Raw genomic sequence first — 26,228 nt, 5'->3', positions numbered from 1 at the left:
AAATACTCCCTAAAGAGTTGACAATTTGATTAAATTATAATTATATTATAAAAGAAAACAGTAAAAATTTAAAAACCGACAAGACTAAAAACTAGAAAAATCTTAAAAAAATTAAATCAGAATTCTACCGCTTGTAATTTTGAAATCAGAAATCTGTATACTCTGTACAACATTGGTACAACATGACCCAATGTTAAAAAATTGTATAATGAAATAATAAATACATAATTACATATAATAAAAACGTTGTGTGTTGCATGTGTGCGATAGGATAAGGTTAAGTCAATAATACGAACTTTCCTTACGTCATATATTTTCAGTCAATAATGTGGTATTGCTAATCTTCATTAGCGTTACAAAATAATCTAGATCTTTTCATAATTTCCATCCTACATCATTCCTTTATTAACCAACCATACTCTTTCATCTCCCGATCGAAAGCTTCATCTCTGTACTGCCTGATCTTATTGAACCAATGGCCGATGGTGGTATGATGCCGGCAGGTGCCCCCGTATCGAGCCGGGAGACACTCAGGGTCAATGATCTGACGAAGGGACTCGAGGTCATGCCTGTGGAAGTGGATCTTCTTCCATGCCTTCTTGGGGATGAAGCGTTTGAAGAGGAAGAAGAAGGTGTGGAGCAGCCAGTTGTAGTTGATGATATGAATGGAGTTTGGGGCACAGGGAAGCGCCAACTGAAATAAAAAGGGGGTTTTAAAAGTAATAAAATAAAAGAAGAAATGTGAAATCTATGTCAATTTCTAGACGATTCACTTTACCCCAACCAAGCACACGATCTGGTAGGCAATGGTAGGGGTGAGCGCGGCGACATGCTTCATGGTGATGTTCTGCAAGTCGACGATAAGCGTGCCGCCTAACACCTGGAAAGATATGGCTGAGATTTAGTGGTTTCATAAATTGTGCCTACTTTGTGAAATTATGAAAACTAAATCACAACCTCAGTTAAGTTTTACAACTATTAGTAGGTACTTACTTACTTAACCTACACTTTAAATAGGCACATATCAACATACTCGTACCTACCACAATATGTATAATAATTTAAAAAAATAGAGGTTCCGCCGTTTTCGAGTTTTAGCCAGACAAACAACAGCATTTAATTTTTATATACAACGTGACCTTAGCCATTGGACGAACCCTGAAATAACACGTAGGGTTACTTCTCAGAAATGCTCTAACGGTAATATTTTTTAATTAGAACAAAAGATAAAAAAATAAATTATTAAACAAAACTTATTTCCAATAATCGACAACAAAAAGAAACTTACTGTATTAATCATTGGCAGTGCTTTTGACAATTTGTTTGAAAATGTGCGGCAATGATGACATTTGTCACAAGTCAGAATCTTAGTAATATCATAAATAAAAAAGATAATCAAAACGGTTAACCGATTGTTATGATACTTTGTATACTGGTTCTAAAAACTAAACTATTTGAACAAATTAAATTATTTCTGAAAAATATTTTAATTTGTTTTTATCAAGTATAAACACTACTATATAAATTATAAACTGAAATAAATGTCATATACTAAGAAAAAGTGACCAAGGCCTCTAGTGCCCCAGGCTGGAATCGAACCAGCGTCCTCTGCTATCGCGGCAGGTGCCTAAATACCCTAATGCCTATGTACATTTCGGCTTTGTCCAATGGCTAGGGACACCCTGTATATAGATTTACAAACTTAAATTCACGTCATCTAACTTATTTATTGTTTAATCATAAGTATTTGTTTTTCTAATTCTTGTCCCGCATTCTTGTATGTCAAGTCTAGTAAGTCTTAAGCCTCCAAGCTCACCTGTAACTTGGGCAGTCGTAGCCAGATCTCTGTCATAGCAAAAGCAACCTGCACGAGGAAAATTCCAGGATGTTCGTCGGGGTCCCAGGCTCCTAAAGGTTTAGAACGTTAACGTTTACCTATTAAGTCTCACAAAAATGCCCAAAAAAAACGCTGCCAAAAAGTTACTCAAATATTCATGTCAACTTTTATATTATTTTGTCGTTAACTACGATCATAATTATGGTATCCGGCTTTTTGGAGGAGGGTTCGTGAAACTCTTAATACTATTTCTACTTCTACTTCCCCATTTATTTAATAGTTTTTAGACTTCTAGAGTAAAGTACGCACCAAACCTGAGTATGGAAATGCGGCCGACGCCTGGGCGGTCAAGTATGCAGACTTCGTACGCGGCGCCCAATCTCGCCAGACCCCAGAGGTCTACACCTCTGTACAGGTCGGGGTACTGCTCAAGAAATGTGCAGTACCGCACCAACTGTGAAGTGTCGATATAAATGATTTGTTATGTTATAAAATTAGTCTTGGGGAGGTACCTAGGTGCAGTACCTAAGACTAATTTTTAATAGCTTAATTTCTTTTTTACACACTTTTATTTAGCTTTACAGCTAAATACAAATAAATCTTGTAAATTTAATTATAACCACTTCCTGGTGTCTGATTCAATGAAATTTGGAATACTTCCGTATTTCCGATGACAATGGAATAATTGCTGCGATATTGAGTAACTAATAGAGTCCTAGAATGACCTGGTTAACTTTGCACCGATTTGAATACAAAAAAGTAAGGGAGTATCGTTTATAAACAACATATTTTCATTCCGTCCGACTCATGTCTATTTCGACGTAAACAATATAAAATTTATGGAGGAGACAGTAGGGAGTTACATAAAAATATAGATTATAATATATATTTCTTGAGGGATCTTCACTCTTCAGTATAATGTTCAGTAGAGGATTCCTCCACCGTCATCACATTCAAAAGATTTGATACGTCGTCTTAGCACATTAAAAAAATGTAAACAAACCAACCACGTGACTCAGACATTTCGCGATTGAGATACAACTATTTGTATCCACAGAATTATATACGATACGATATGGTATTGTTTGTTTGCATTTTTCAAAGGTCCTAATGGAATAGAGAAAAGGTGACCTGTCTGTGTGCGCGCCGTACGACGAACCGGTGTTGACGGAGGAACCGCAGCAGGAACTCGTTGTCCGTCCGCCGCGGCGCGCACTCGCCACGCTCTGGCGGTCAATACATTATTTATTACTCTCATGTTTGATGCGCGTTGCGATACGGAATTATCTAGTGGGGTAATCCGACCAACATGGCGAATTAATTAAGACACCGAATTTGTGAAGCTTGATTGAAATTGACTAAGATAATAGCGGGAACAAAATAATAGAAATGGAAACAATTATTGAATGAATCAATTAGTTATCAAATAAGTCAAAAATGAAGTACGTTGAGGCGCGCACTCGCCACGCTCTGGCGGTCAATACATTATTTATTACTCTCATGTTTGATGCGCGTTGCGATACGGAATTATCTAGTGGGGTAATCCGGCCAACATGGCGAATAAGAGCCCATCAACGTGCACACATCACCTTTTGAATACATCAGACTAGTTTTTATGTTGCTGGATTCGTCAATCTATGATCTCAAAACAAAAACGGCCGTTTTAACTTTGGACGCATAGATTGACGAAATCAGCAACATAAAAACTAGTTTGATATATTCGAAAGGTAAATACAAAATATAATACGTAGCGGCCTCCTTTGTTGAATATCTTTCGTTAAATTTAAATAATCACGATTATTTAGCAGTGGCGCTAGTGTGCACGTTGAGGGGCTCTTAATTAAAGCACCGAATTCATGAAGCTTCATTGCAGTTGACTAAGATAATAACTGAAAAAAAAAAAAATTGAAGAGAAAACAGTTATAGAATTAATCAATTAGTTATCAAAACACGTCAACAATGAATTATGTTGAGGCCCGCACACGCCACACTCTGGCGGTCAATAAATTATTTTTAGTGTCATGTTTGATGCGCTTGCAATACGGAATTATCTAGTGGGGTAATCCGAGCAACATGGAAGCGGTAATCAAGGCACAGAATTTATGTAGCTTGATCGCGATTGACTAAGTCAATTGAATTTGAAATGCAAATAATTAGTCATTATATCCGCGTATGCACGGCCGTCCGCTCAGTGCTCAGCGAGTTGCGTTCGGAGAGGGACCTGAACTCACTGCACCTTACAGGCCTATTGGAACGTATACTGACATCAGAATGACATCTAAATGATGCCCTTCAGCTATCGTGCATTTCGCTCGTACTCCGTATTGTATTGGTGCGAGCGGGTCGCACGATAGCAAAATGTCATAATTTAGGCCTGTTCATTAAAAATCTGGAGATATCTGAAGTTCCGGTTATTGTCTATCAGATATAGTTGTCGATGGCCAAAATTATCTTTCAGTGACTTCGATCCCATAGACGTGAACATTTTTATTTGAAATCCGTGTTTGATGGCCCTCAAAAAGCAATGTTCCATTGTTCTAGTTTATTAGTTGTGACTCGCCACTCTGACCAGCGTTCGAAAAAGTTAAAAAGAAATCGGCATATTCTCTCTTATTCCTTACCGTATATCATGTCTCTAAGCTCCTGGATGGCTGAGACCCTGGTCTCCAAGTCCTCTTCGCAAAGTTCACGAGCCATCTCCAGGAGTTCTGGGTGCTCGTTTGTGTCCAGTTCGGCCTCGAAGGCTATTTCGAGATACATCTTGAACATGCTGGTTCCCTGGTACAACAACGATTATACAAAATATGGTTGGATTTGAGAAGTATTAGAAACATGAAAAAGCAAGTAATACCTAGGTACAAATGGCAGTAAATAGTTGCGAACTATTTAACGTTTTATTTCATTTTATAAAAAAAAATTGGGTTCAAAAGTTTAGCAATGTGCTCAAACAATTTCTTAAAATTAATATTTAATTTGATATAAATGTTTTTTTTTTGTTATTATGGCAGAAATACATGCTTATGTTTTGTTATTGTCCATGCATAACTTTCGCGACAATCCAAGAAAACATTACATTATGGCTCCTAGTTTATAAGTAATGAGCATAACCAAGAATAGAAAGAAAGTAGCGTCCCCTGGCCCCAATTTCACCACGGTGACAGGTGCGACAATTGTAAAATCACTGTTGCTGACGTCACAGGCATCCATGGGCTACGGTTACTACTTACCATCGGGCGGGCCGTATTCCTGTTTGCCACCATCATTGTTTTATTAAAAAAAACTTTATTATATCGGAAAAAAACAGATATTTCTTTTGCGAAGTTTCTGACAATTGTCAAGATTTAGAAGAATTGTAGGTAATTCTTGACAGGTAATGAGTTATATGTCGGAATTTCGTGACAATTGTAGTGTTTTTGTGACAATTGTCATAAACTTAGCAAGAGAAATATCTGTTTTTTTCCGATATAATACAGTTTTTTTTAATACAACAATGATGGTGGCAAACAGGAATACGGCCCGCCCGATGGTAAGCGGTAACCGTAGCCCATGGATACCTGTGACGTCAGCAACAGTGATGTTTTACAATTGTCGCACCTGTCACCGTGGTGAAATTGGAGCCAGGATCAATTTTAGTGACAATTTCAAAGCCACGAAACGGTTTAAGAGTAACCGCTGCAGCAAAGTATATAAGTACCGTTCTGAGTGGTAGTGGGCATTCTTCAAAAAGGTTTACTTCGTCTAGGATGTGATATGACAGCTACCGTAATAATCACATAAATCTGTATTCTATACTGTTATAATTTAAACTAAATTATCAAACTTTATCACGTCAATTATGGTTTATTAGCTATAAATATCAGAAGTATTAAAAACTTAAAACAATAGTGTCACGTGCCCAATACTTTCCTGGAATGCCCTTCTGACCATTTAACTCACTTTAGGAATCAGGGATTAATTAGTATTCCTCAACACCAAATATAACTCAACCTGACAGTTTCGCCTGACAGGCGACGCGATGCGCGAGCGCTTACCTCGCGGCTTGTATCCCTAATAATGGACTCGATTATTCGTATTCGTGAATATTCATCCAGGAGCACGGATATACCGTTTAGTTTTTTGCTTATTAGAGTAAGCAATCTATACTGTTGATTGGTAGGAGTTCCCGTGTCCGTTCATATACAGTAGAAACAATTTGGGCTTTTAATTATTTTATAGTTTAACTAGGGTTGCCATTTATGTCAGGATTTTGGTTAATTTATCAGGGTTGCGGACGTAATTGGCATTTTTGACTGACCATATAGTACGCACTTCTCCACCCATTTTGTAACCGGCAAAGTCGACTTTGCCGACCATTTTTGAGAAAATTATAATATTGATATCACATATATGATCACAACCATCTTAGACGTGTTATTTATATAATAAAGATATACGGTAACTAAAATTAGCAGTAATTACCGATAACATTAGTTTAATCGGATATTATAAACATATTTCATAGATAGGCTACCAGCATTGATAACTCATTACAAGCGGTATTCGAACTATTAAAATCTCGTGTTGATATGATCTTGACCTAACTGAACTGAACAGGCCAATTCGAACGTACACTGACATCAAAATGACACCCAAATGATGGCATTTAGTTATCGTGCATTACGTACTTGTCCATAAATGTAACATGTAATTGACAGAACGAGACGCAAGATAACTAAATGACATCATTTTGATGTCAGTGTATATTTGAATCATTTCAGGTCTACACACTTTTGTACTGTTTGGTTGCAATTCGCACGTTTCACAACGTAGCGGCACCATTATTAAGACGTCATTGTCATTACAATTACATCTGAAACGTACAACTACGTCACTGACGTCACTGTCTCCCGGTAGTTTTAGTGTAAGAACCTATCTTAAGGGGCCCACAGATTACCAGTTCGCCGGACGATATCAGCCTGTCAGTTGTTCGGAGCTGTCAAATTTTGCGTTTAACTGACAGGCTGATATCGTCCGGCGAACTGCTAATCAGTGGGCCCCTTTACATGCACTGCATAAAACTAAATCTACCGTCCACCACAATAGTATTATAAAAATTAATACTTTTAACTCATTCAATGATCTATTCAAGGCTGGATAAGGCATCGAATACCGCGGATTCATCTGAAAATATATCATTTTAGTGAATCTAGTGCCAGTGTACCTACATTCTAATTGGGCTGTATATTGGTGCCACTAACATCAACTGCGAAAGGTCGGTATCAATATCAAATAAAGTTAATAGTTTAGTTCGAATGGTTCGAAGGTTAACGACGACTTAAAACGATTGTCGGACTGGTCCTCGACAAACTGTCTTGTGCTAAATCCATCAAAATCAAAATTTATGGTTCTGGGGTCTATAAATCAGACTAAGGCTATCATTAGTAAGCGCCCAAGTATCATTGTCAATGACGTAACAGTTGATCGTGTGGATGAGGCCCGAAATCTTGGACTACTGTTTGACACAAATTTACGTTTTGAAAATTACGTGATAGAAACTGTTCGGAACTGCCTTTATCGCCTAAAAGTATTGTACAATTTCCGGAACCTTCTCAGTGTCCAACTTCGAATAAGACTCTGTGAGTCCCTGGTATTATCCAAACTTAATTATTGCCTCACTGCTTACGGTCCATGTCTTCTTGCTCGCTCAAAGCGTCTTATTCAAAGAGTGCAAAATGCGTGCACTAGGTATTGCTTTAAAGTTCCTCCCCGGGCTCACGTTACACCATACTTAAATAACTCAGGTCTTTTAAAAATGACCGCCCGCCTGGATCTTATGTTCGCGTGCTTACTTTTTGACACCATACAGACTAAATTGCCCACCTATTTATTTAAAAAACTTGTATGGCTCACTAACAACCATCACCAACCTAGAGCGTCACGAGCAGCCGTGCTACAAGTCCCTAAACACAGGTCCGCTGCTTTTAAAGGGAGTTTCCGCTACCGTGCAACAAAATGTTGGAACAACATTCCTCCGCCAATACGACATTTAAAAAATAAATCCAATTTTAAATTTAAATATCGATTACACCTTTTAAACCATCAAAAACTTCAAGGCTGAATCTCCTTTCTAGATGATGTAGTCTCTTTTATATTTATGTTCAATTTCAAATTTTAGTAAAATCTTAGGGTAACATCTAAATTTAATTTCAATAATAATATAAAACAAGACCGGGAACGGATATTACCACATCTCATACACAGAAGCACGTGACAGTAGACACACAACACACAACATGAGCATCATTACCTTAGTTAAGTTAGATTTATAAGAATTAAGCGTTGTACAGTCTTTTCATTATTGTAAAAGGTCCTGGCAGAATATCAGCGATGTGGCTTGCCGCATCACCATGCTGAGCCAGCGCCTTTTCTCTGCCACGACACATGGTTTTGCATTTGTTTTATTTTTCTTCTACTTTAAGATTTGTAAATTAATTTTTATGATAATTTTAAGCTGCATGTCTTCTTTCATCTATGTACCATGTATGTTGTGGAAACGAATAAAGTTTTTATCTATCTATCTATCTATCTAATGGCGCTTCAAGGTCAGCTGTACAGGGTGCCTACCCAAGTTGACAATCGCTTGCGCTACGATGACGAAACACTCTGTCCGCCCAATTCGAACTATAAGATACGTCAGTTAATAGATCTAGAAACGATAGGGATTAGATATGTCAGTGTCAAATGTGACGTTTCTTCAAACTAAAACGTCACTTTTGACACTGACACATCTAACCCATATCGTTTCTAGATCTATTAATTGACGTATCTTAAAGTTCGAATAGGGCAGTCGGTCTCTTTATCACTCTTCCATATTAGTGCGAGTGACAGATTCGTAAGCGATTGGCTTGTTGGCTACGCACCCTGAACACATCAAAACAACTAATAACAGTGTCATTTGATATGCAACAGTGCTTGAGTCCTTACATGTCATTCTCACGAGTTTATTGTAAAAATGAAGTGTTTTGTGTGTTGATTTTAAATTTTTATTTTATTTAAATATTGCGTTTATAAAATTCACTTTCATATTATAAACTATCGATTCGTTATAATAGGAGAATAAAATATTTGAACAAGTAATAGTTTGTGTAAACAAAAGGTATGTGTATGTGTTAGTTTGTGTAAAGCTTCCAAGATGTTTTTTTTTTATTTAATTTATATAAAAAATGTTTTAATACAGCTAAAAAATTATGGAGAACCCGCAACAAGAATTGGAAAAACAAGTTATGGAGCTGAAAGAATGGGTCGCGAAGCATCCACACGTAGCCAAAGATATGGGTAAGACAAGTTGGATTATGATCTTTTCAAAGCAGTGGGTGGTAGTACTTAGTAGTAACAAAGACATATATAACTTCGTATAAGACGTATAAAGTCTAAGGAAAAAACGTGCCTCGGAATTCAAGTAAAAGTCATTCTCGAATAGATGTCGCACACACCTTTAGCCTATCCTCAGCTAGATGGCGTGACGACACCGTTTCATATTTAACAATTCTAACACATAGATATCAGTGAATGAACATGGATCAAAATGATATAAAAATAATAAAATCATTTATCCATATATATACATTATTTGATAACTTTATGCGTTTTCATTTTAAGTTTTAGTCGTGTGTCGATAGATGGCAGTAAATTTACAGTGACTACAAAATTTACAATGACAGGACCCCTCTATACTATCTATTCTTTTTGGTAGTAAACTTTATTGCTCAAAACAAGTGTAGTCGCCATCAGATATATCGGAGCGGCGGAGGAGCTCAATAAATGAAATTTAAATGATATCTAAATACGCCAAAGCCAAAGATGTATCATCATTCTCTTGCCCTTGTCCCATTCTGCCCTCCTAAGCTAAAAGGCAGTTTTTCGACATTTTGCCAAAATTGACTTTTTGTGATATTCGTAATGTAGAGATCAAGATGCATCGACCACTTTGGCCCGTTTTCCGATAAGTGGCTTAGTTTTCGAGAAAAATATCGTAAAAAGACCGTATTTGCACTAATTTTCTAAGCGTTCCTAGTCTAAAAAGCGACTATTTGACAAAGCCAGGCTAAAACAACGTATATGCAGCTATACGTTTTTTTACGCTCTGGTTTGCGTAAAATCTTATCCACCATGTCTAGCCTAAAATAACGTATAAGCCAAAAACTAGGCTAAAAATACGTAAAAGACGCTATACGCGCTTTAAGATTAGGATCTTTAGCAAAATTTTAGATCTGATACTAGTCTAAAAAATCGTATAGTATTTTTTTTTGTTTAAATGTCTCATACGTCATTTAAGCCTAGTATCACTTAACTTTTTTACGTCACCATAATAGTCTTTAGAAACGTATAAATGTTATACGTTCTTCTTATTTTGTATGGACGTCGTATTAAACGCAAACAAACTTTTATAATGGTTGAAAGTGCGTCTAACTAGTCTATAACGCAGTATATGCTCCAACCTTCGTCATGCTCCCCGCGCGCCGAAAGACACCCTTATGCTAAGTAAAAGCCGTCAGCCGCAAGCGCAGGCTTGTCGCTGCCGGTATGCGAGCGTAGGTGGCATTTTGCGGGCGAAATATTGACCGAACGCCAAAGTAAGAAAAATACTTTATTATTGCATTACCATCATATGTTATCAATAATATGTAGTGTTTACAATCAGTACCTTCGAGTATTATCATTTTTATCAAGGTATATACTTTAAAATTGCCTCGCAAATACTTACGCTCGACAGCAAATACGTCTTTCTAGCGTAGTTTGTGATGATGAAATTGTTCATACGTACTTTTCTACAGCAAACGTTGTTTAAGTTTTATTTTTTCATTCGATGGTTTGACTGCTTTTATTTAAATAAAATCAAATTTATATTAGAGCTAATTGTATCGGGTTTAATTCCCTATAAGCCAAGTAGGTATTTGACATTACGAAGAGTTTAAATCTTATTGAAAAATGTTTTAAAGGGAAATTTAATGAGAATTCTTATGGACAGAATAACATTTTCCGCCTAAGTATTTAGATAACCAGGACAAAGGACCATAGGCATCTTTGTATGGAACCTGGGTCCATCCAAAAACCAACTGAGAGTTATATACTCGTATATATTAGGCCATTAAATACCTAAGTGGGTTTTATAAAAAAACAATATGTATCTTAAAATAAGTTGGTATGTTTGTGTATTAGGTAATAGTTGTATGTTAAAAGAGTAAAAGCTATGAGTTTGTAATCTAATAGAAAAATAATTTTATTAAAATTTGAATCTGATTTTTAATTAGGTACAACCCCTAAAACGCGTTTTAGAATTAAATAAATGACAGAGTATGTGCAGGAATGAATACGAGTTTAATTTTATTGCTAATGTAGACTACACAACTCGCTAACATCTTACCGTGCGATGAAACTCTCGATGATTCGATGCCTATTGATAACAAACTAAAATAACTATTAGAGATGCCACGAATTCGGTAAAACATTATGTATTATTGTGAGTTACGTGTATGCGAAAACTGGTCACCTACAAAGATAGATGGTTGCTAAGATTTTAGTCAGCAGCAAGCTGGGATCTCCATACAAACGTAGTTACGCTCTCATTTTAACACGATTAGGTAGATTGCTCTAAAACTTTGTACTCACTAAAGGATAAGGTATATCTATGCCTGTAATTAATGTGTAGCTTCAGATACCATAATAAAAAAAATACAGCGAATATAAGTTTTTCATACAAAACTTATTTTTCCTCTATTTCATTAGTTTTGTTGGAATATAAACTAATTAGGTACTGGTATAGATATACCTTATGTTATTGTATGTGCAATTTATTACAATCCAACACGTTGTTTTAAAATGAGTACGAATCTCCGTTTTTATGGTAAGTAATAATTCGGCTGAGCTTATTGCAGACTCTTTTAAGTTTCGTTGCTCATGCTCATTAGAAGTACATGTAATGTCATTAGTAGAGTCGAGTAAATCTAGCCTATGATACAAATAAAATCAGAAAGACTGTACAGTGTACACATTAAAAATTTGTACATATTATGGGGTTATTCCCACCAGTTAGGTATCTACCACCAAGTTGTTACCAGTGGTAACTACTGGGAATTTATTTCCCACCTTTCTTCCCAGTAGCTACCACCAACTCAGTTTTGTGGTAATTACTGGGAAGTTTTTTTCCAGGAGTTACCACTGGTAAATGGTGGGATTTTTTCCCTAGTAGTTACCACCAACATTTTTTTACAGTACAATTTAAATGTCTTTTATTATATGAACAAAAAACACTATACTACTAAGCTTTTATTAAAAAAACGAGGTCCAGCGATTACTTTTTGGATTATAATCTTAATTACCATACAAAATTAACATATAAATCGGGTTATTCCCACTAGTTACCATCAAGTTGTTATAGTTAAATAGTAATAAAAACAGTATAAGTAGAATACTATAAAAATAGAGGCTTTATTGAACCCTAACAAAATTGTAGTAACTACTGGGGAAAAAATCCCACCTTTTACCAGTGGTAACTACTGGGAAACAAATCCCATTAGTTACCACTGGTAACAACTTGATGGTAACTAGTGGGAATAACCCAATTTATGTGTTAATTTTGTATGGTAATTAAGATTATAATCCAAAAGTAATCGCTGGATCTCGTTTTTTTAATAATAGCCTAGTAGTATGGCGTTTTTTGTTCGTATATAAATAAACATTTAAACTACGTGTCTATTTTTTATTCCCATTTCTTCCATAAATACTAATCTATAAAACCGTATATTCGGTGTTTTTGATGGTATACGTTTTTTTACACTAGCACGCTAGTCGAAAATCTGGACAAAATCTTAATTTTTCCTAGTATACTAACCAAAAAGGCCGAATAGCTGCTATACGGTCTTTTAACTTAGGATTTCAAGTGGGAATTATTCATTGTTACTAAGCAAAAAGGCAGCATGTGACATATACGGCGTTTTTACCTAGTTTCTACTTCGTAACTAAGTTAGAACGCCGCATAACGCATGTTTACCGCCTTCTTGACTAGTACGACCTACACATTTTTAAGCTTAATACTAATCTAAAGGGTTTTTTATAAAATTCAAAAAAACTGAGCTGTTTAGAAACATACTATAAATACCTAAAATAAGTACATATATATACCTACCACATACAAAAAGAAAAAATGGAAAAAGTTTTTCCGTTTCGTAGAAATTCAAGAAAGATGTTTGGGTTGGTTTTTTGCGATTATCTCGAAAGTAGCTTTTGTCGAAAAACTGCCTTTTAGACTAGGACGGCAGCATTCACTTGGGACTTAGGGTCGGCGCAGCATGTCTTTCTCTTCCATACCTCTCTCTCGCCCGTCATCTCATCAAGTCTAAGATGTATAATAATATATTATTACATTCACTCATATTATGAGGCCCTTATAAACGTGTCAAGGATTGACATGTGATAACGTTATCAGGTTTTATTGGTATTAGATATTCTTAAGTAACTTACGTTACTTCACTAATTGTCTCAACTGGTGTGAAGTCTCACAGGCCAGTTCGAACGTACACTGACATCAGAATGATGTCGAATGATGTATTTTATCTATCGTGCGTCTCGCTCGTGCTAAATACATGTACGAGCGAAATGCACGATATCTGAATGACATCATTTAGAAATTTGCGTGTCAGAATATAAATATCAGTGATCGTTAATTTTCCAGCAATTTTGGTGCAGCATAGTAAAAATAAAGGATTTTCTTCAATTTTTTTCTAGGGAGAGGATTGGTTAAGGTTAATATTACTGTTATTAACCCTAATTATCTATTCCACCTAGAGTAGGGCATACAGATGCTTTTAACCAACAATGATGCACCAAAATTGCTGGAAAATTAACGATCACTGATAATTATATTAATTAAGTAGCTAATAAGAATTCTTACTATCTAACAAAACTGAAGTTTGACAGACAGTGCATTCATGTTGTTCTAGGGAACACGATAGGTCGTGTTAACGGTGTGAACTTAAAGGTGACAGCCCATTTCCAACGACAGCAGCACTACCATTCATTTTACTACGGAAATTGACAATAACACCGACGCGTTTCGTACTTAGTAGTGCAGCTGCGGTCAGGAATGGAATGTTACCCTAAGACACAATCCCGATTGCAATCGATCTATTAAATGTTGCAGACGACAAACTACTCAGAAGGTTCTTGCACAGTTGCTACTACGATATGCAAAAAACACAGAAAACCGTGGAGGAGTTTTCCAACTTGCGCGCCGACACTCCGGAGATTTTCGGCGATCGAGACCCATTAGGGAAACGCGTGGAGCAAGCGTTTCAGTACGTGTAAGTAGACGATATATTGTTTCAATTGACGATGCGTTAATTAAGGATCCATCAAGATAACTACCGATAATACCGATATCATGATATTAAATAAGTAGGTATGCAATTGGATAGTATAGGAACTCCACAAAGGAAACTCTCATAAATAATATTAATCCAAAGGGTCATCGTCGGTTGAGAATACGTTTGTGCCATATCCATTATTGGCAAAATCGTTTTTTAATGATTCTTTAAATAACAAAAAAATATGCTAAATTGACAGTAATCAGTTTAAAAAAAAAATTTTTTTTTAAATGTTGTGCCATATCCGCATTTTGCTATAGGATAATTACACTCTGTTAACAGAAAATTATCACAAAAGTGTGACATATCCAAAACGTTTGTGTCATATCATACATTGTACGTTTAACATTTACTCATCAAAAACGGATCTGGCAATATTAAAAATGCTTTTATTTTATGATTACTACTATATTTACAATACTTGTATAGTACTATAAATAGTAAACATATGTTCATAAATTATAAATAAGTTCAATATTTCCTAAGTAAAACTTTTCGATTTTTTTTAGCATCTTTTCGCTCTCCTGCAAAACAAAGGAAGTGGCGTATGGCACAAACGTATTCTCACCCGACATCATGTAGATTTTTTCGTCGTTGAAACCTCGTAGATCTAGAAAGTCAGTTAGTGTCCAGCTTGCGTTTTACTTACCTCATACTTACTTTCTAAATTTCCAATGACAACTATAAATATCTTATAAAGTTATTATTTATGTTTCAGAAACCTAGCATTCGTTCCCATATCGGGAAACAGACGTCTGTGGATCTTCCAAATCAATGACCCAGGTTTCCAAAAGTTTGAACATGTTGAGTTCATACGCATCGTTATTCTGGCCTTCGATGCGTGGTTACTTGAGGAAAGCAGTTTACAGGAAGCAGATTTGACGCTTTTTGATGCCAAGGATATAAGCTTGAAGATTTTCTGGAAAATACATTTGTCTTTACAGAAGAAACTAATCAAGTATCAGGAGGTAAGAGATTATACGTTAGCATAAAATATGAAAAAATACTTTTTTTTAATTCCCATATTTAAAAAAAATTAAGGATGTGAAAAGGGAGATTGAAAATTGTGTGGAAATTCAATAACCGCTGAACCAATTTAGATAAAATTTGGTATAGAAATAGTTTGAGTGCCGGGGAAGAATACGATTAAAAATCAAAGAAATATACGCTCGTGGACGGAATAGCCCCTCTAAGCCAAATTGACATTACATAATTTAACTCTCAGGGCAGTGTAAAACATAAAAAAATCACTGTGTAATAATTAAACTTACTTTCAGGAAGCCATGCCGATACGGATAAAGCAAATGCACATGGTAAACGCGCCGTATTTCATGGAAAAACTTTATTCATTATTTAAACCATTTATGAGCAAGGAAATGAGTGAAGTAGTAAGTTCCAGGAATATTAATAACTCCAGCCAGGTTAGCACATGATTGGCGCGACAGTATCTCGCGGCGAGATAGACTATACCTGTCCATCTTTTATTAACATAGTTAAGAAAAGACGGGTAGTCTATCTCGCCGCGAGATACTGTCGCGCCAATCATATGCTATTAGGCCTACCGTATTGCGGGTGACCACGGACGTCAGTTTGCTTACCATCAGGCGATTTGCCTGCTCGTTTGCCTCCTACATCATAAAAAAATATCGTCCATACAGTTAACCGATTTGTAAACGTTATTGCAAATACACGAGGTTCACAAATTCATCGAGTAAAAACCATTTATGAATATTGCTGTTAGTACCTACATTTATATTATCAATCACTCATTAAAAAGTACTTAAATACATTTTCACCTCAGCAGCTCGAACAAGGGTACTTTGCTTCTTAAAAACAGTGAGCAAAATGCGATTTTGCTCACTAAGTCATTTTGTCTCACTCAGTGAGCAAAATCGCATTTTGCTCACTGAGTGAGACAAAATGTCATTCAAGTGATCTTTATAGTCAAATGTCATTTCAACATGCGGGGTCTAATACAAGTTCGATATACTTGGGTTCTATTATCTCTGTCCCTCTAGGTATGTTCTCACTGCTTAGGGTGAAAATTTTTGTGTACTACACGAGATCAAAGTTATTTACATCTCGTGCGCTTTTGAATCCCTTACTACGCTCAAGATTCTAAATTAGATTCAGAATCTATTATAGAATCTTTCGCTTGCACGGGACTCAAAATAAGCACTCGAAGAAATATCAAACTTTGATCTCTTGTTGTACAAATAACTATTACCCCCTACCTCCCGTAGTAAATCAGGACTTATTATAAAGGGGTGCCCGAGCCTCCCGACTGCCCAATGGTTCCCTAGTGTTTTTAAACATTATTTTGTTGAAATATTTCAGCTTCATTTCCACACGCCGAACTCAGACACCCTGTTCCAATACTTCAGCAAGGACGACCTACCCAAGGATTTAGGCGGAAACCTCGACAGTTTAGAAGTTTACAATAAAGGAATAATTGACTTAATCCACAAACATAGGTTGGTGCAAATTGCATATTTTTGGTTTATATTATAACAGTCAATTATGTACCATGGTAACCACTCCTAGTGGATTTTGGTTTCCAACATCAGACGTCCAGACTTCTCGCTCGTATGGATGGCAATCTACAATCCTTAATGGCATACTTAAAGAGCTTCGATGATGGTTCATTTTATGCCCAAGTACTTAGATATCTCTTTCAACTTTCAACGTTTTGGATATTTGTTCGATTCATATTTAGTTTTATTGTTGATCTTTTCAGTGACGAGTTAAAAAATGATGGCTTGTGGAAAACTCCGAAGAAATAGTTCAATTACTTAATTGTCTTCGATCCTCGGATTTTGAACGAACGCTATACCAAGTGAAGAATTATTTATTAATCGCCATTACTTATATCAACAAAAAAATATGAACGACAGTAAATGGGTGTGGCAATGCATGGGTAGGGTGGGTAATTTATTATTGTTAAGCAAAATAATGAGGAGGTGTTAAGAATAGTAAGTGAAAGGAGAGCAAATAGACGCAGAAAAATGATTGGACACTTCGACACGAATACTTCTTTAAAACTATCCGAGAGATAGGTACTTAGGACGCAAGCAAGATAGAGGAAAACCCAGACGCAGCTTATTATAGCAAGTGAAAGAAAAAGTAGGGATCGTAAAAAGTCAAAGAGCCGACGCAAGATAGGGAAAGCTGGAAGATACTCCACCGACAAGAGAATAACTCTTAAGTTATGACAAAGAAAATTTGAAATAAAGGCGGATTGTCAAAGTAAATTTTGTAGCCACAGCGGTACCTACATATGTGGCGTTCTAACAGTTTTAACCTTCTGCCGAAAGATGGCAGTAAATGTAGGTACTGTGGCTACATAATTTACCATGACAGTAACTCTCTATACACTCTATTCTCTTTGGTTATGATAATGAAAATAAATAATCAAAACACATTTTTTTTCTTCCCTTTAATAAATAAGCATTTTGGACCTTTATTTTAGGTAAGTATCTATTGACGGTTTTTAAAATACTCAGGCAGAGCTTTGATAATAGACCAACACATGTAGCAATGATTGGCGTCCCTCTTTAATTAGTTCATTTTAAAAAAGACGGGTAGTCTATCTCGGGGGCGAGATACTGTCGCGTCCCTCCTGTGCTAGGCCGACGCTACAGAAGCGAAGCAGTCCCATTGGCACCCGGAACGCGTTATCATATTGGACTCGAAGGGCCCTATTATAGGCCCGTTGCAAATACTGAGCCCTAAGGCTGCAGTTATACAGGGAAATACAGGACGCCCTAAAAAGAGTGATCCTTACTCCCCTGGGGCAACCCGCAGCAATTGTTTTCGTTGTTTTAATGTTTATTTGGGCACAAACGGTACATGTACAATAATACTTACAAACATTGACATTATTCAATACATGAACCAATGAAACTTCATTGCCACTGTGGCAGTTGCCACTAACTACTAACACGTTTACAGAAAATAAACAACGGAATAACAACTAGAATATATCCACAGAACAAACATTTGTCGGCATGATTAATGAATTTCAAAATAAAAGAAAATAAAGAGAAAAAAAAGTAGTTTTAGTTAAAATATTCTAAGCATTAAGTATTTAAAGTACTAAGAACCTCATGCTTAAACTTAACTAACGGAATGTTAAACATAAGTATCAATGTGTGAGAAAAGATTATTATTACCTACACTTGCACGCTTTATCAATGAAGGAATTCGCTTTGTATTTTTTTCGCGTAAAGGGGATGTGAAATTACGTCAATTAAATTTCGCATACCTTACTTAGGCAACTCAGCAAGCTTCGTTGCCTAAACACTGTACTCTACTGAAAAACTGTCTATTATATCACGATTGTATAAAATACTATTTACATTCCTAGATTTCACGTTCTTAATACAGTTGAAAAATTAGTAACATGTTTTTTGTGTCTCCTGTAAACTTTACCCATTTTTGGCTACCGTAGTGTAATAAACATTCCCGTACCCAAAACCCCGAGTTTTATTGATGTATAAAGTCACACGACTTTTATCCAGATAATATTATGCTGGACGTGCAGGATACTTCCGGACTATATCATCGCATGATACAAGTAAGTCTTCAGTCGATAACCAGCCGCAAGTGATGTTACGCGCGTGGTTCGTCTGCGCAAGCGCGTGTGTCTGCGCGCTGCTGTTCGCGCGCGCTGCGCCCGCGCCGCCCCTGCACACACATGCCAAAGGTATACAGTGTTTATTATGGGTCAAACATATCACTGTGTTATGTCTTTCCTGTAGACATACACAAGAGTTAAGGGCTATAAAGATTAATTTTCTTATTTAACCCTTATCCACGTGAAAAGGTCCTCCTTTTATTTAGAGAACTATGATAAAATCATTACTTACATGCCCACAAGCTGTTAACTATTGCCCACAGGAGAGAAAACTAGTGTGTTATCGCGAACAGTACATTTTTCTCTCCTGTGGGCAATAGTTAACAGCTTGTGGGCATGTAAGCAATGATTTTATCATAGTTCTCTAAATAAAAGGAGGACCTTTTCACGTGGATAAGGGTTAAATAAGAAAATTAACCTTTATAGCCCTTAACTCTTGTGTATGTCTACAGGAAAGACATAACACAGTGATCTGTTTGACCCTTATACTTACTTGCTAAATTTGGCAATTTTTATGCCACCTAATATCCAAGATCAGTGTCATAAACAGTGTCAACTTGCTGAATAGCAACTTTTCATGTTATCTTAAAATCCAAACTTGTAAGTATAAATCAAACATACTTAGTTGTTTTTCCATCAATATCGGGGACCTCAATAAAATAGTCAACAATTTGCCCTGAAATAGGTACTTCAATAGTCCAACTACTTATAATAAGACAAACCGACAGTTACCGTAAAATGGGGTGAGTAGGGTTCGCGGGGAGAGCTGGGTTATGAATGGGGAGAGAAGGGTGAAAGGGGGGTGAGATGGCATTTTAAGGCTACTGCTACTAAAATAATGTATTCCAATTTAAAATGGAGCTATAGTAATACACATAATAAAAAGAAACGATCCAACAGTCTTCCAAAATCACCTTTGTATGAAAACCCAACTCACCCCAAATACGAGGAACTACGGGGTGAGGAGGGATTTCCTGTTTATCGTCAAAGTTATGAAATTGAGCTACCCAAAATAAAATAAAAACTAAAATACAAACGTCCGGAACACTTATTGTATGCACCATTCAGTTTGCATAGGTATGTAAAAATAAAATGCTATCGAGGTTTGAATGTCAGTTTTGCACCTACTCACCCCATTTTACGGTACTTTCGCAATTTTAATACTTATTAGAAGGGAGTGAGCATTATTAATTTATACTTAAAAGGTCCCGTAAAATGTACCTACCTACTTTGCACCCCACTGGGTAATCGTGCTTCAAAAGTAAGTATTCACTTATTCACATACTTATATCACAACCCCATTTAAGTGTTAGGTAGTACTGGTCGACTTTAAACCAATACGTACTGCCACAAAATAAAAAAATAAAATAAAAATCGTTTATTTCAAATCATTGATCCATAACGTTGTTAGTATAAACATCTTAAAAACTATGTTAATAACTAAATAAAATAATAACAAAAAACTAAGAGAGGTATTAAAAAAACACCAAAGAGTTAGGTACATATTAAAATTAAATTAACCCTTAAACAGGTGGTGTATCTATAGGTACTACATAACAAATGATTTTTTTTTTGACGTGCAGAGTAAATACAACGACCGCAAAATGTCATTGCCGTAAAGTCTATAAAGTGGCTAACAAGCAAAGCTAACAAGGCAGTGGCCATATAAGAACCACGTGGCACCATTGGTAACGGGCAGTAGGCATATAAAACACCACCGGGTTTTTTTAATGAATTAGTAATAATAAAAAAATCAAGAAACTACTTTTCTTATAAATCTATTACCTACCCGAACCAGTAATCAAAAGTAAAAAATGCGTCAGGCCTGTTTAAGGGTTAAATTATCATTCATTTCGACCACCTGGGATCATACAAATACACACAACAAAATAATACATTAAACAACAAATTATATTATATAGTAAGATAAAATAATTATTCAATATTTAAATTAAATTTCGAATATCAGAGCAAAGTAGACACATTAAACGGTAATCTGTGTACGAGAATACCACCGCCCACAAAAGCATGCGGTCCAACGTGACTGTCGTCGCGTTGTCGGAAGAACGCTAAATGATGAGTAGCCAACGTGTTAGAATTGTGTAACGATGGCTTAAGTGAGCTTCCCGTTTGCTAGGTGCATTCTATTTGCAAACCGTTTTGCTTTTCGCGAGAAACTTGAAAATTCTACCACGGAAGAGTTGTAAAATTGTGAATAATTGTAACATGGATTTTTTTACTTCTCATTGGTGAGGCGAGGTAGCTAAATGGCGTAATTCAACGGCGCCGTCGAGACCTATCAAAATCGAAAGATAAAATAATTTCGAAAAGAAAAGCTCGTATGGCAAAAACCATTTTAGCGGTGGGTTTGGCGTGTACGGGTTTTCAAAAATGTTAAAAAAAACAGTTACTTGGGCATGCTCGAGCGCGTCAGATATTCATACTACGTATGCCCCGAGTGCCTCTGATAACAACGGTATACTAATCTGCCGGTTTGCGTGGTGGGGGTAGGCATATAAAGTAGTCAAAAATGCAAAAAAAAAAATTTACTCGAGCGCGTCAGATTTTCGGAAGGGGTGTTAAGTAGGCCCCAAGGAAGCTTCCTTTAAAAAAACTGACGATTTCGGCGTGACGATAAGTTACGATGAATTTTTGAAAATGCAAAAAAAAAAAGTTTTTTTGAAATACTCGAGCGCGTCAGATTTTCATAGGGGAGGTTTATCTCGGTATCCTGAAAGCATATTTTTTTAATCTGACAAAAATTTTGGTGGGTTCTCTTAATCTGACCGAAAAAGGTTTTTTCGGATCTTTTTTTTCCTTTCTTTCTCCTTGATAAAACGGGGAATTTAAGAATGACAATAAAGCGATAGATACAACCAACGTAAATGTAGATGAAATGTAGTACGAAGTATGTAGTCGAGAAGCTTTAGAAAAAAAAAATGTTGAGATATAATAAAAGTCACATAATTTAATCATCGTTATTTCATATCTATATCAATTTTTTTTAACACCCTCAGTTTTCGAGATATACTCAAAAAACCGGGAGTTTGAGTTTTTATGATGCTTCAAGTCAAAAAGTTTTAACTTTGGACAAAAATGTAAAGAGACCTTTTTTGTGTAAAATAAAATTACCTTTTTTGTTTATTTAAACTTTTTTTTTGTAAAATGTATCGTTCGCGACTTATATGCCGCAACGCGTTCTTAGGAAGACGAAATGGCTCCTCCACATTTCCGGTCATGCGGAAACCGGCAGATTTTGTATTTTTAGTAAGTTTTAGATTATATTCTTCAAAATAAAAAAAATAAAAATCGCGCTCGAGAATGCCGGATTAACGTTTTTTTTTTACAAGTTCGCGACCCTATAACTCGGCGGCGTCAAGGACTTATCGTCAGATTAGTTAAATTTAGTCTTCAAACACTAAAATCAACCCCCAATATCTTAATCTGAGGCGCTCGAGTATTTCAGACTATCCATTTTTTTTTACTAATCTGATCGTCTATCCTAGGCGCGCGTCACTACATATAGAGCTAAATACTTTACAAGGTTGTTCTATTAGGTCTAAGGTATCTCTCATATCTTAAACTGCCACGCTCGAGTATTGCCGAAAATTCCCCTATTCGCCTCCCTAATAACAAAACAATTTATTCAATACAGTTGTTCAAAAAGTGGTAGGTACCTCTTAGGTACTTTATTTAGCTGTGCAGCGTTCGTAAATTTTGTTCGAGCAATTTTTTCTAGTTTATTTTTCCAATTCTTTAATTAATTTCTGACCATAATTGTAGGCATCTCTGTTTAGCCCTATGGTTGACTGGTAGAGAATGCCATTGGACATTATGTCCGCCATTTGTACATTGTTGTATATATTTTGTGCAATAAAGTTTAAATAAATAAATAATCCATACGTCTACGTCAAAGAATTAGGATGTTCAGAATTTTTTTATTATTTTATTTCGCCATTTGATATTTATTACATACAAAAACATTATGACACGATAATTTTTAAATTAAATATTTATAAATGTTATAACGCAATATTTCACGATCATTTAACAAGTGAGTCGAACGGAATTAATTCTAATGGTAAAAATTGATTGGGTCAAGATTTACATCTAGAAAATTTGAAGCTATATTCAGTAAGTAGGTACCTAATAGTCTCGGTAAGCTTAATCAAAGTACTGTCCAAACCGGAGAAGATGAAACTTGGCATGCATGTAGCAAATACTTGTAAGAAAATTAATAGAAGGGGAAGCAACTTGTAGATAGCTACCTATGTAGGTATAGAGCGAGCAGAGCCTGAAGAATGACTAATAGAGATGGGTAACTCAGGAGTGATAGATAAAAAAGATATATATCTTTCCCGTTTCATGAATCACTCTTCTTGTCTTTACGAATCCGAATGTATCAGTATATCCGTACCGCTCACTCCCTCGGCAACGATTTACTAAAGCGAAAGCGATGACTCGGTCGCGCGTCGACGGAAGTAACGCTACGTCTTACGTAAGCGAACAACTCGCGACGGCGGCGCGGCGCGGCGCGGCGCGGCGCGGCGCGGCGAGGAAGAAACAAAACGTTGATACGTATAGGTGTGTCCTACTCACACATGAGCGATTTAGACGCGAAGCGGCGCGGCGCGGCGCGGCGCGGCGAACGCGCGGCGAACACGCGGCGCGGCGCGGCGCGGCGAGGTGAAACAAAACGTTGATACGTATAGGTGTGTCCTACTCACACATGAACGCGGCGAAGGCGCGGCGCGGCGCGGCGGCCTTGTCCGACTAGGGAGACACTCCACGATCGCCATGGCCGCACGCAGACACGGTTTTTAGTAAATTCGTATTTAAATTATGAGTAAACTATGTCTTTATGTGGTTATGCAAGTAAGTGCAGCGTTCTTCGTTGTCTAAAATTTTGGTTTACTGGGATTTTGAATTGGCACCGCCATCAAAAACTAAGTACACAATTACCCGGGTGGTTATTAATTTGCTTATTAGGTACTAGCTTTTGCCCGCGACTTCGTCTGCGTGGAATTAGTAATTTGGGTACCATAATTTTTAAACAAATCTGCTTTTTATTACATCCTTCTTTTCGCCCCCAAAATGGATGACTAATTACAATTAGGGGGCTGTCCATAAATTACGTCATCGATTTTTGACGATTTTGGACCCCCCCCCCCTATAATCATCCAAAAATCATGCTTCAAATGACCCCATTTCCTCCTACTTCATGCTACCGTCATCCGATGTCCAGACCCCCCCCCCCTAATTTGAAATGACGTAATTTATGAATAGCCCCTAGTCAAAAATGCGAACTTTCTTTATTTGTAACGAAATTAAGATATTATTTTCTTTTATTTATTTATTAATTTTGACGTGATAACGTCTTATAAATCGATGAACACCGGTAGCATGCACGAAAAAGTGTCACGTTGTGGACAAATCTCCATGGTAACGTTTTCTTATGACGTTATCACGCAAAATTATCGTCCGTAAACCGACTTTACAGACAACCATATTTTTCTATCATAACATCACTTCCACCTCCACTCCAACTTGGAGGTTCGAGAAGTTGAAGAAGTTGGAGAAGCTGTAGAAGTTGGAGAAGTTGATAAAGTTGAATAAGTTGGAGAAGTTGAAGTTGGACAATTTAAAGTTGGAGAAGTTGGACAATTTGAAAAAGTTGAAGAAGTTCGAGTTGGAGAAGTTGAAGTTGAATTTGAAGAAGTGTCGAATTTGAAGAAGTTGGAAAAGTTGAAGTTGAAGAAGTTGAAAAGGTTGGAGTAGTAGAAGTTCAAGAAGTACGAGAAGTTGAAGTTAAAGAAGTTGGAGATGTCGAAGTTGAAGTTAAAGAAGTTGGAGATGTCGAAGTTGAAGAAGTTGAAGAATTTCGAGTTGGAGAAGTTGAAGTTGAAGAAGTTGAAAAGGTTGGAGAACATGAAGAAGTTGAAAGGTTGGAGAAGTTGAAGTCTAAGAAGTAGATGTTGAAGTTGAAGAAGTGGGAGAAGTTGAAGTTGAAGAAGTTGAAGTTAAAGAAATTTGAGAAGTCGAAATTGAAGAAGTTGAAGTTGAAGAAGTAGGAGAAGTTGAAGTAAGAGAAGTTGAAGAAATTGAAAAGGTTGGAGAAGTTGAAGTAGAAGAAGTTGGAGAAGTCGAAGTTGGAGAAGTTGAAGAAGTTGGAGAAGTTGAAAAAGTTGAAGCAGTTAGAGTTGGAGAAGTTGAAGTTGAATTTGAAGAAGTTGGAGAAGTTGAAGTTGAAGAAGTTGAAAAGGTTGGAGAACTTGAAGAAGTTGAAAGGTTGGAGAAGTTGAAGTTGAAGAAGTAGAAGATGTTGAAGTTGAAGAAGTGGGAGAAGTTGAAGTTGAAGAAGTTGAAGTTAAAGAAGTTGGAGAAGTCGAAGTTGAAGAAGTTGAAGATGAAGAAGTAGGATAAGTTGGAGGAGTTGAAAAAGTTGAAGCAGTTCTAGTTGGAGAAGTTGAAGTTGGAAAAGGTTGGAGAACTTGAAGAAGTTGAAAGGTTGGAGAAGTTGAAGTAGAAGAAGTTGGAGAAGTCGAAGTTGGAGAAGTTGAAGTAGTTGGAGAAGTTGAAAAAGTTGAAGCAGTTAGAGTTGGAAAAGTTGAAGTTGAATTTGAAGAAGTTGGAGAAGTTGAAGTTGAAGAAGTTGAAAAGGTTGGAGAACTTGAAGAAGTTGAAAGGTTGGAGAAGTTGAAGTTGAAGAAGTAGAAGATGTTGAAGTTGAAGAAGTGGGAGAAGTTGAAGTTGAAGAAGTGGAAGTTAAAGAAGTTGGAGAAGTCGAAGTTGAAGAAGTTGAAGATGAAGAAGTAGGATAAGTTGGAGGAGTTGAAAAAGTTGAAGCAGTTCTAGTTGGAGAAGTTGAAGTTGAATTTGAAGAAGTTGGAGAAGTTGAAGTTGGAAAAGGTTGGAGAACTTGAAGAAGTTGAAAGGTTGGAGAAGTTGAAGTAGAAGAAGTTGGAGAAGTCGAAATTGGAGAAGTTGAAGTAGTTGGAGAAGTTGAAAAAGTTGAAGCAGTTAGAGTTGGAGAAGTTGAAGTTGAATTTGAAGAAGTTGGAGAAGTTGAAGTTGAAGAAGTTGAAAAGGTTGGAGAACTTGAAGAAGTTGAAAGGTTGGAGAAGTTGAAGTTGAAGAAGTAGAAGATGTTGAAGTTGAAGAAGTGGGAGAAGTTGAAGTTGAAGTTAAAGAAGTTGGAGAAGTCGAAGTTGAAGAAGTTGAAGATGAAGAAGTAGGATAAGTTGGAGGAGTTGAAAAAGTTGAAGCAGTTCTAGTTGGAGAAGTTGAAGTTGAAGAAGTTGGAGAAGTTGAAGTTGGAAAAGGTTGGAGAACTTGAAGAAGTTGAAAGGTTGGA

The 26,228-nt window shown here is 36.4% G+C and overlaps 3 protein-coding genes across 3 annotated transcripts in view; 2 read left to right on the top strand and 1 right to left on the bottom strand.

Moving 5' to 3' along the window:
- Positions 1-394: 394 nt before the first annotated feature.
- On the bottom strand, positions 395-4,606 carry LOC134798627 (clavesin-1-like). The gene is made up of 6 exons (XM_063770991.1): positions 4,459-4,606; positions 2,969-3,063; positions 2,147-2,291; positions 1,817-1,908; positions 779-880; positions 395-694 (listed from the first exon to the last, which is right to left on the bottom strand). Exons 1-6 carry the CDS (start codon positions 4,604-4,606, stop codon positions 395-397), a joined length of 882 nt encoding a protein of 293 aa, XP_063627061.1.
- Positions 4,607-8,807: 4,201 nt separating this feature from the next.
- Positions 8,808-17,654, top strand: LOC134798529 (alpha-tocopherol transfer protein-like). The gene is made up of 7 exons (XM_063770914.1): positions 8,808-8,972; positions 9,054-9,151; positions 14,016-14,175; positions 14,957-15,206; positions 15,516-15,626; positions 16,576-16,712; positions 16,976-17,654. Exons 2-7 carry the CDS (start codon positions 9,064-9,066, stop codon positions 17,019-17,021), a joined length of 792 nt encoding a protein of 263 aa, XP_063626984.1. The 5' UTR covers positions 8,808-8,972; positions 9,054-9,063; the 3' UTR covers positions 17,022-17,654.
- A 1,152-nt stretch (positions 17,655-18,806) lies between these two features.
- The window catches only part of LOC134798618 (acetylcholine receptor subunit beta-like 2), a 69,146-nt gene continuing 61,724 nt past the window's right edge, over positions 18,807-26,228 (top strand). Inside the window, exon 1 of the mRNA XM_063770981.1 lies at positions 18,807-18,943. Coding sequence (XP_063627051.1) covers positions 18,847-18,943 — 97 coding nt within the window. The 5' untranslated portion in view covers positions 18,807-18,846. The remainder of the gene's footprint in view (positions 18,944-26,228) is intronic.

The sequence above is a fragment of the Cydia splendana genome, chromosome 17 (genome assembly GCF_910591565.1).
Source record: "Cydia splendana chromosome 17, ilCydSple1.2, whole genome shotgun sequence".
NCBI lineage: Eukaryota > Metazoa > Arthropoda > Insecta > Lepidoptera > Tortricidae > Cydia > Cydia splendana.
Note: the sequence above shows the minus strand (reverse complement) of the source record. Positions and strands in the feature narration are given on the sequence as shown.

Bases quoted from the DNA above. Each gene is read 5' to 3' on its own strand.
- LOC134798529 (XM_063770914.1), top strand. From the start codon at position 9,064: ATGGAGAACCCGCAACAAGAATTGGAAAAACAAGTTATGGAGCTGAAA. The intron at 15,207-15,515 runs GTAAGAGATTAT...ACTTACTTTCAG, and splicing joins AACTAATCAAGTATCAGGAG to GAAGCCATGCCGATACGGAT. The intron at 15,627-16,575 runs GTAAGTTCCAGG...GAAATATTTCAG, and splicing joins GCAAGGAAATGAGTGAAGTA to CTTCATTTCCACACGCCGAA.
- LOC134798627 (XM_063770991.1), bottom strand. From the start codon at position 4,606: ATGTTCAAGATGTATCTCGAAATAGCCTTCGAGGCCGAACTGGACACA. The intron at 881-1,816 runs GTGAGCTTGGAG...ATATCTTTCCAG, and splicing joins TACGACTGCCCAAGTTACAG to GTGTTAGGCGGCACGCTTAT. The intron at 695-778 runs GTAAAGTGAATC...TTTTTATTTCAG, and splicing joins AGATCGTGTGCTTGGTTGGG to TTGGCGCTTCCCTGTGCCCC.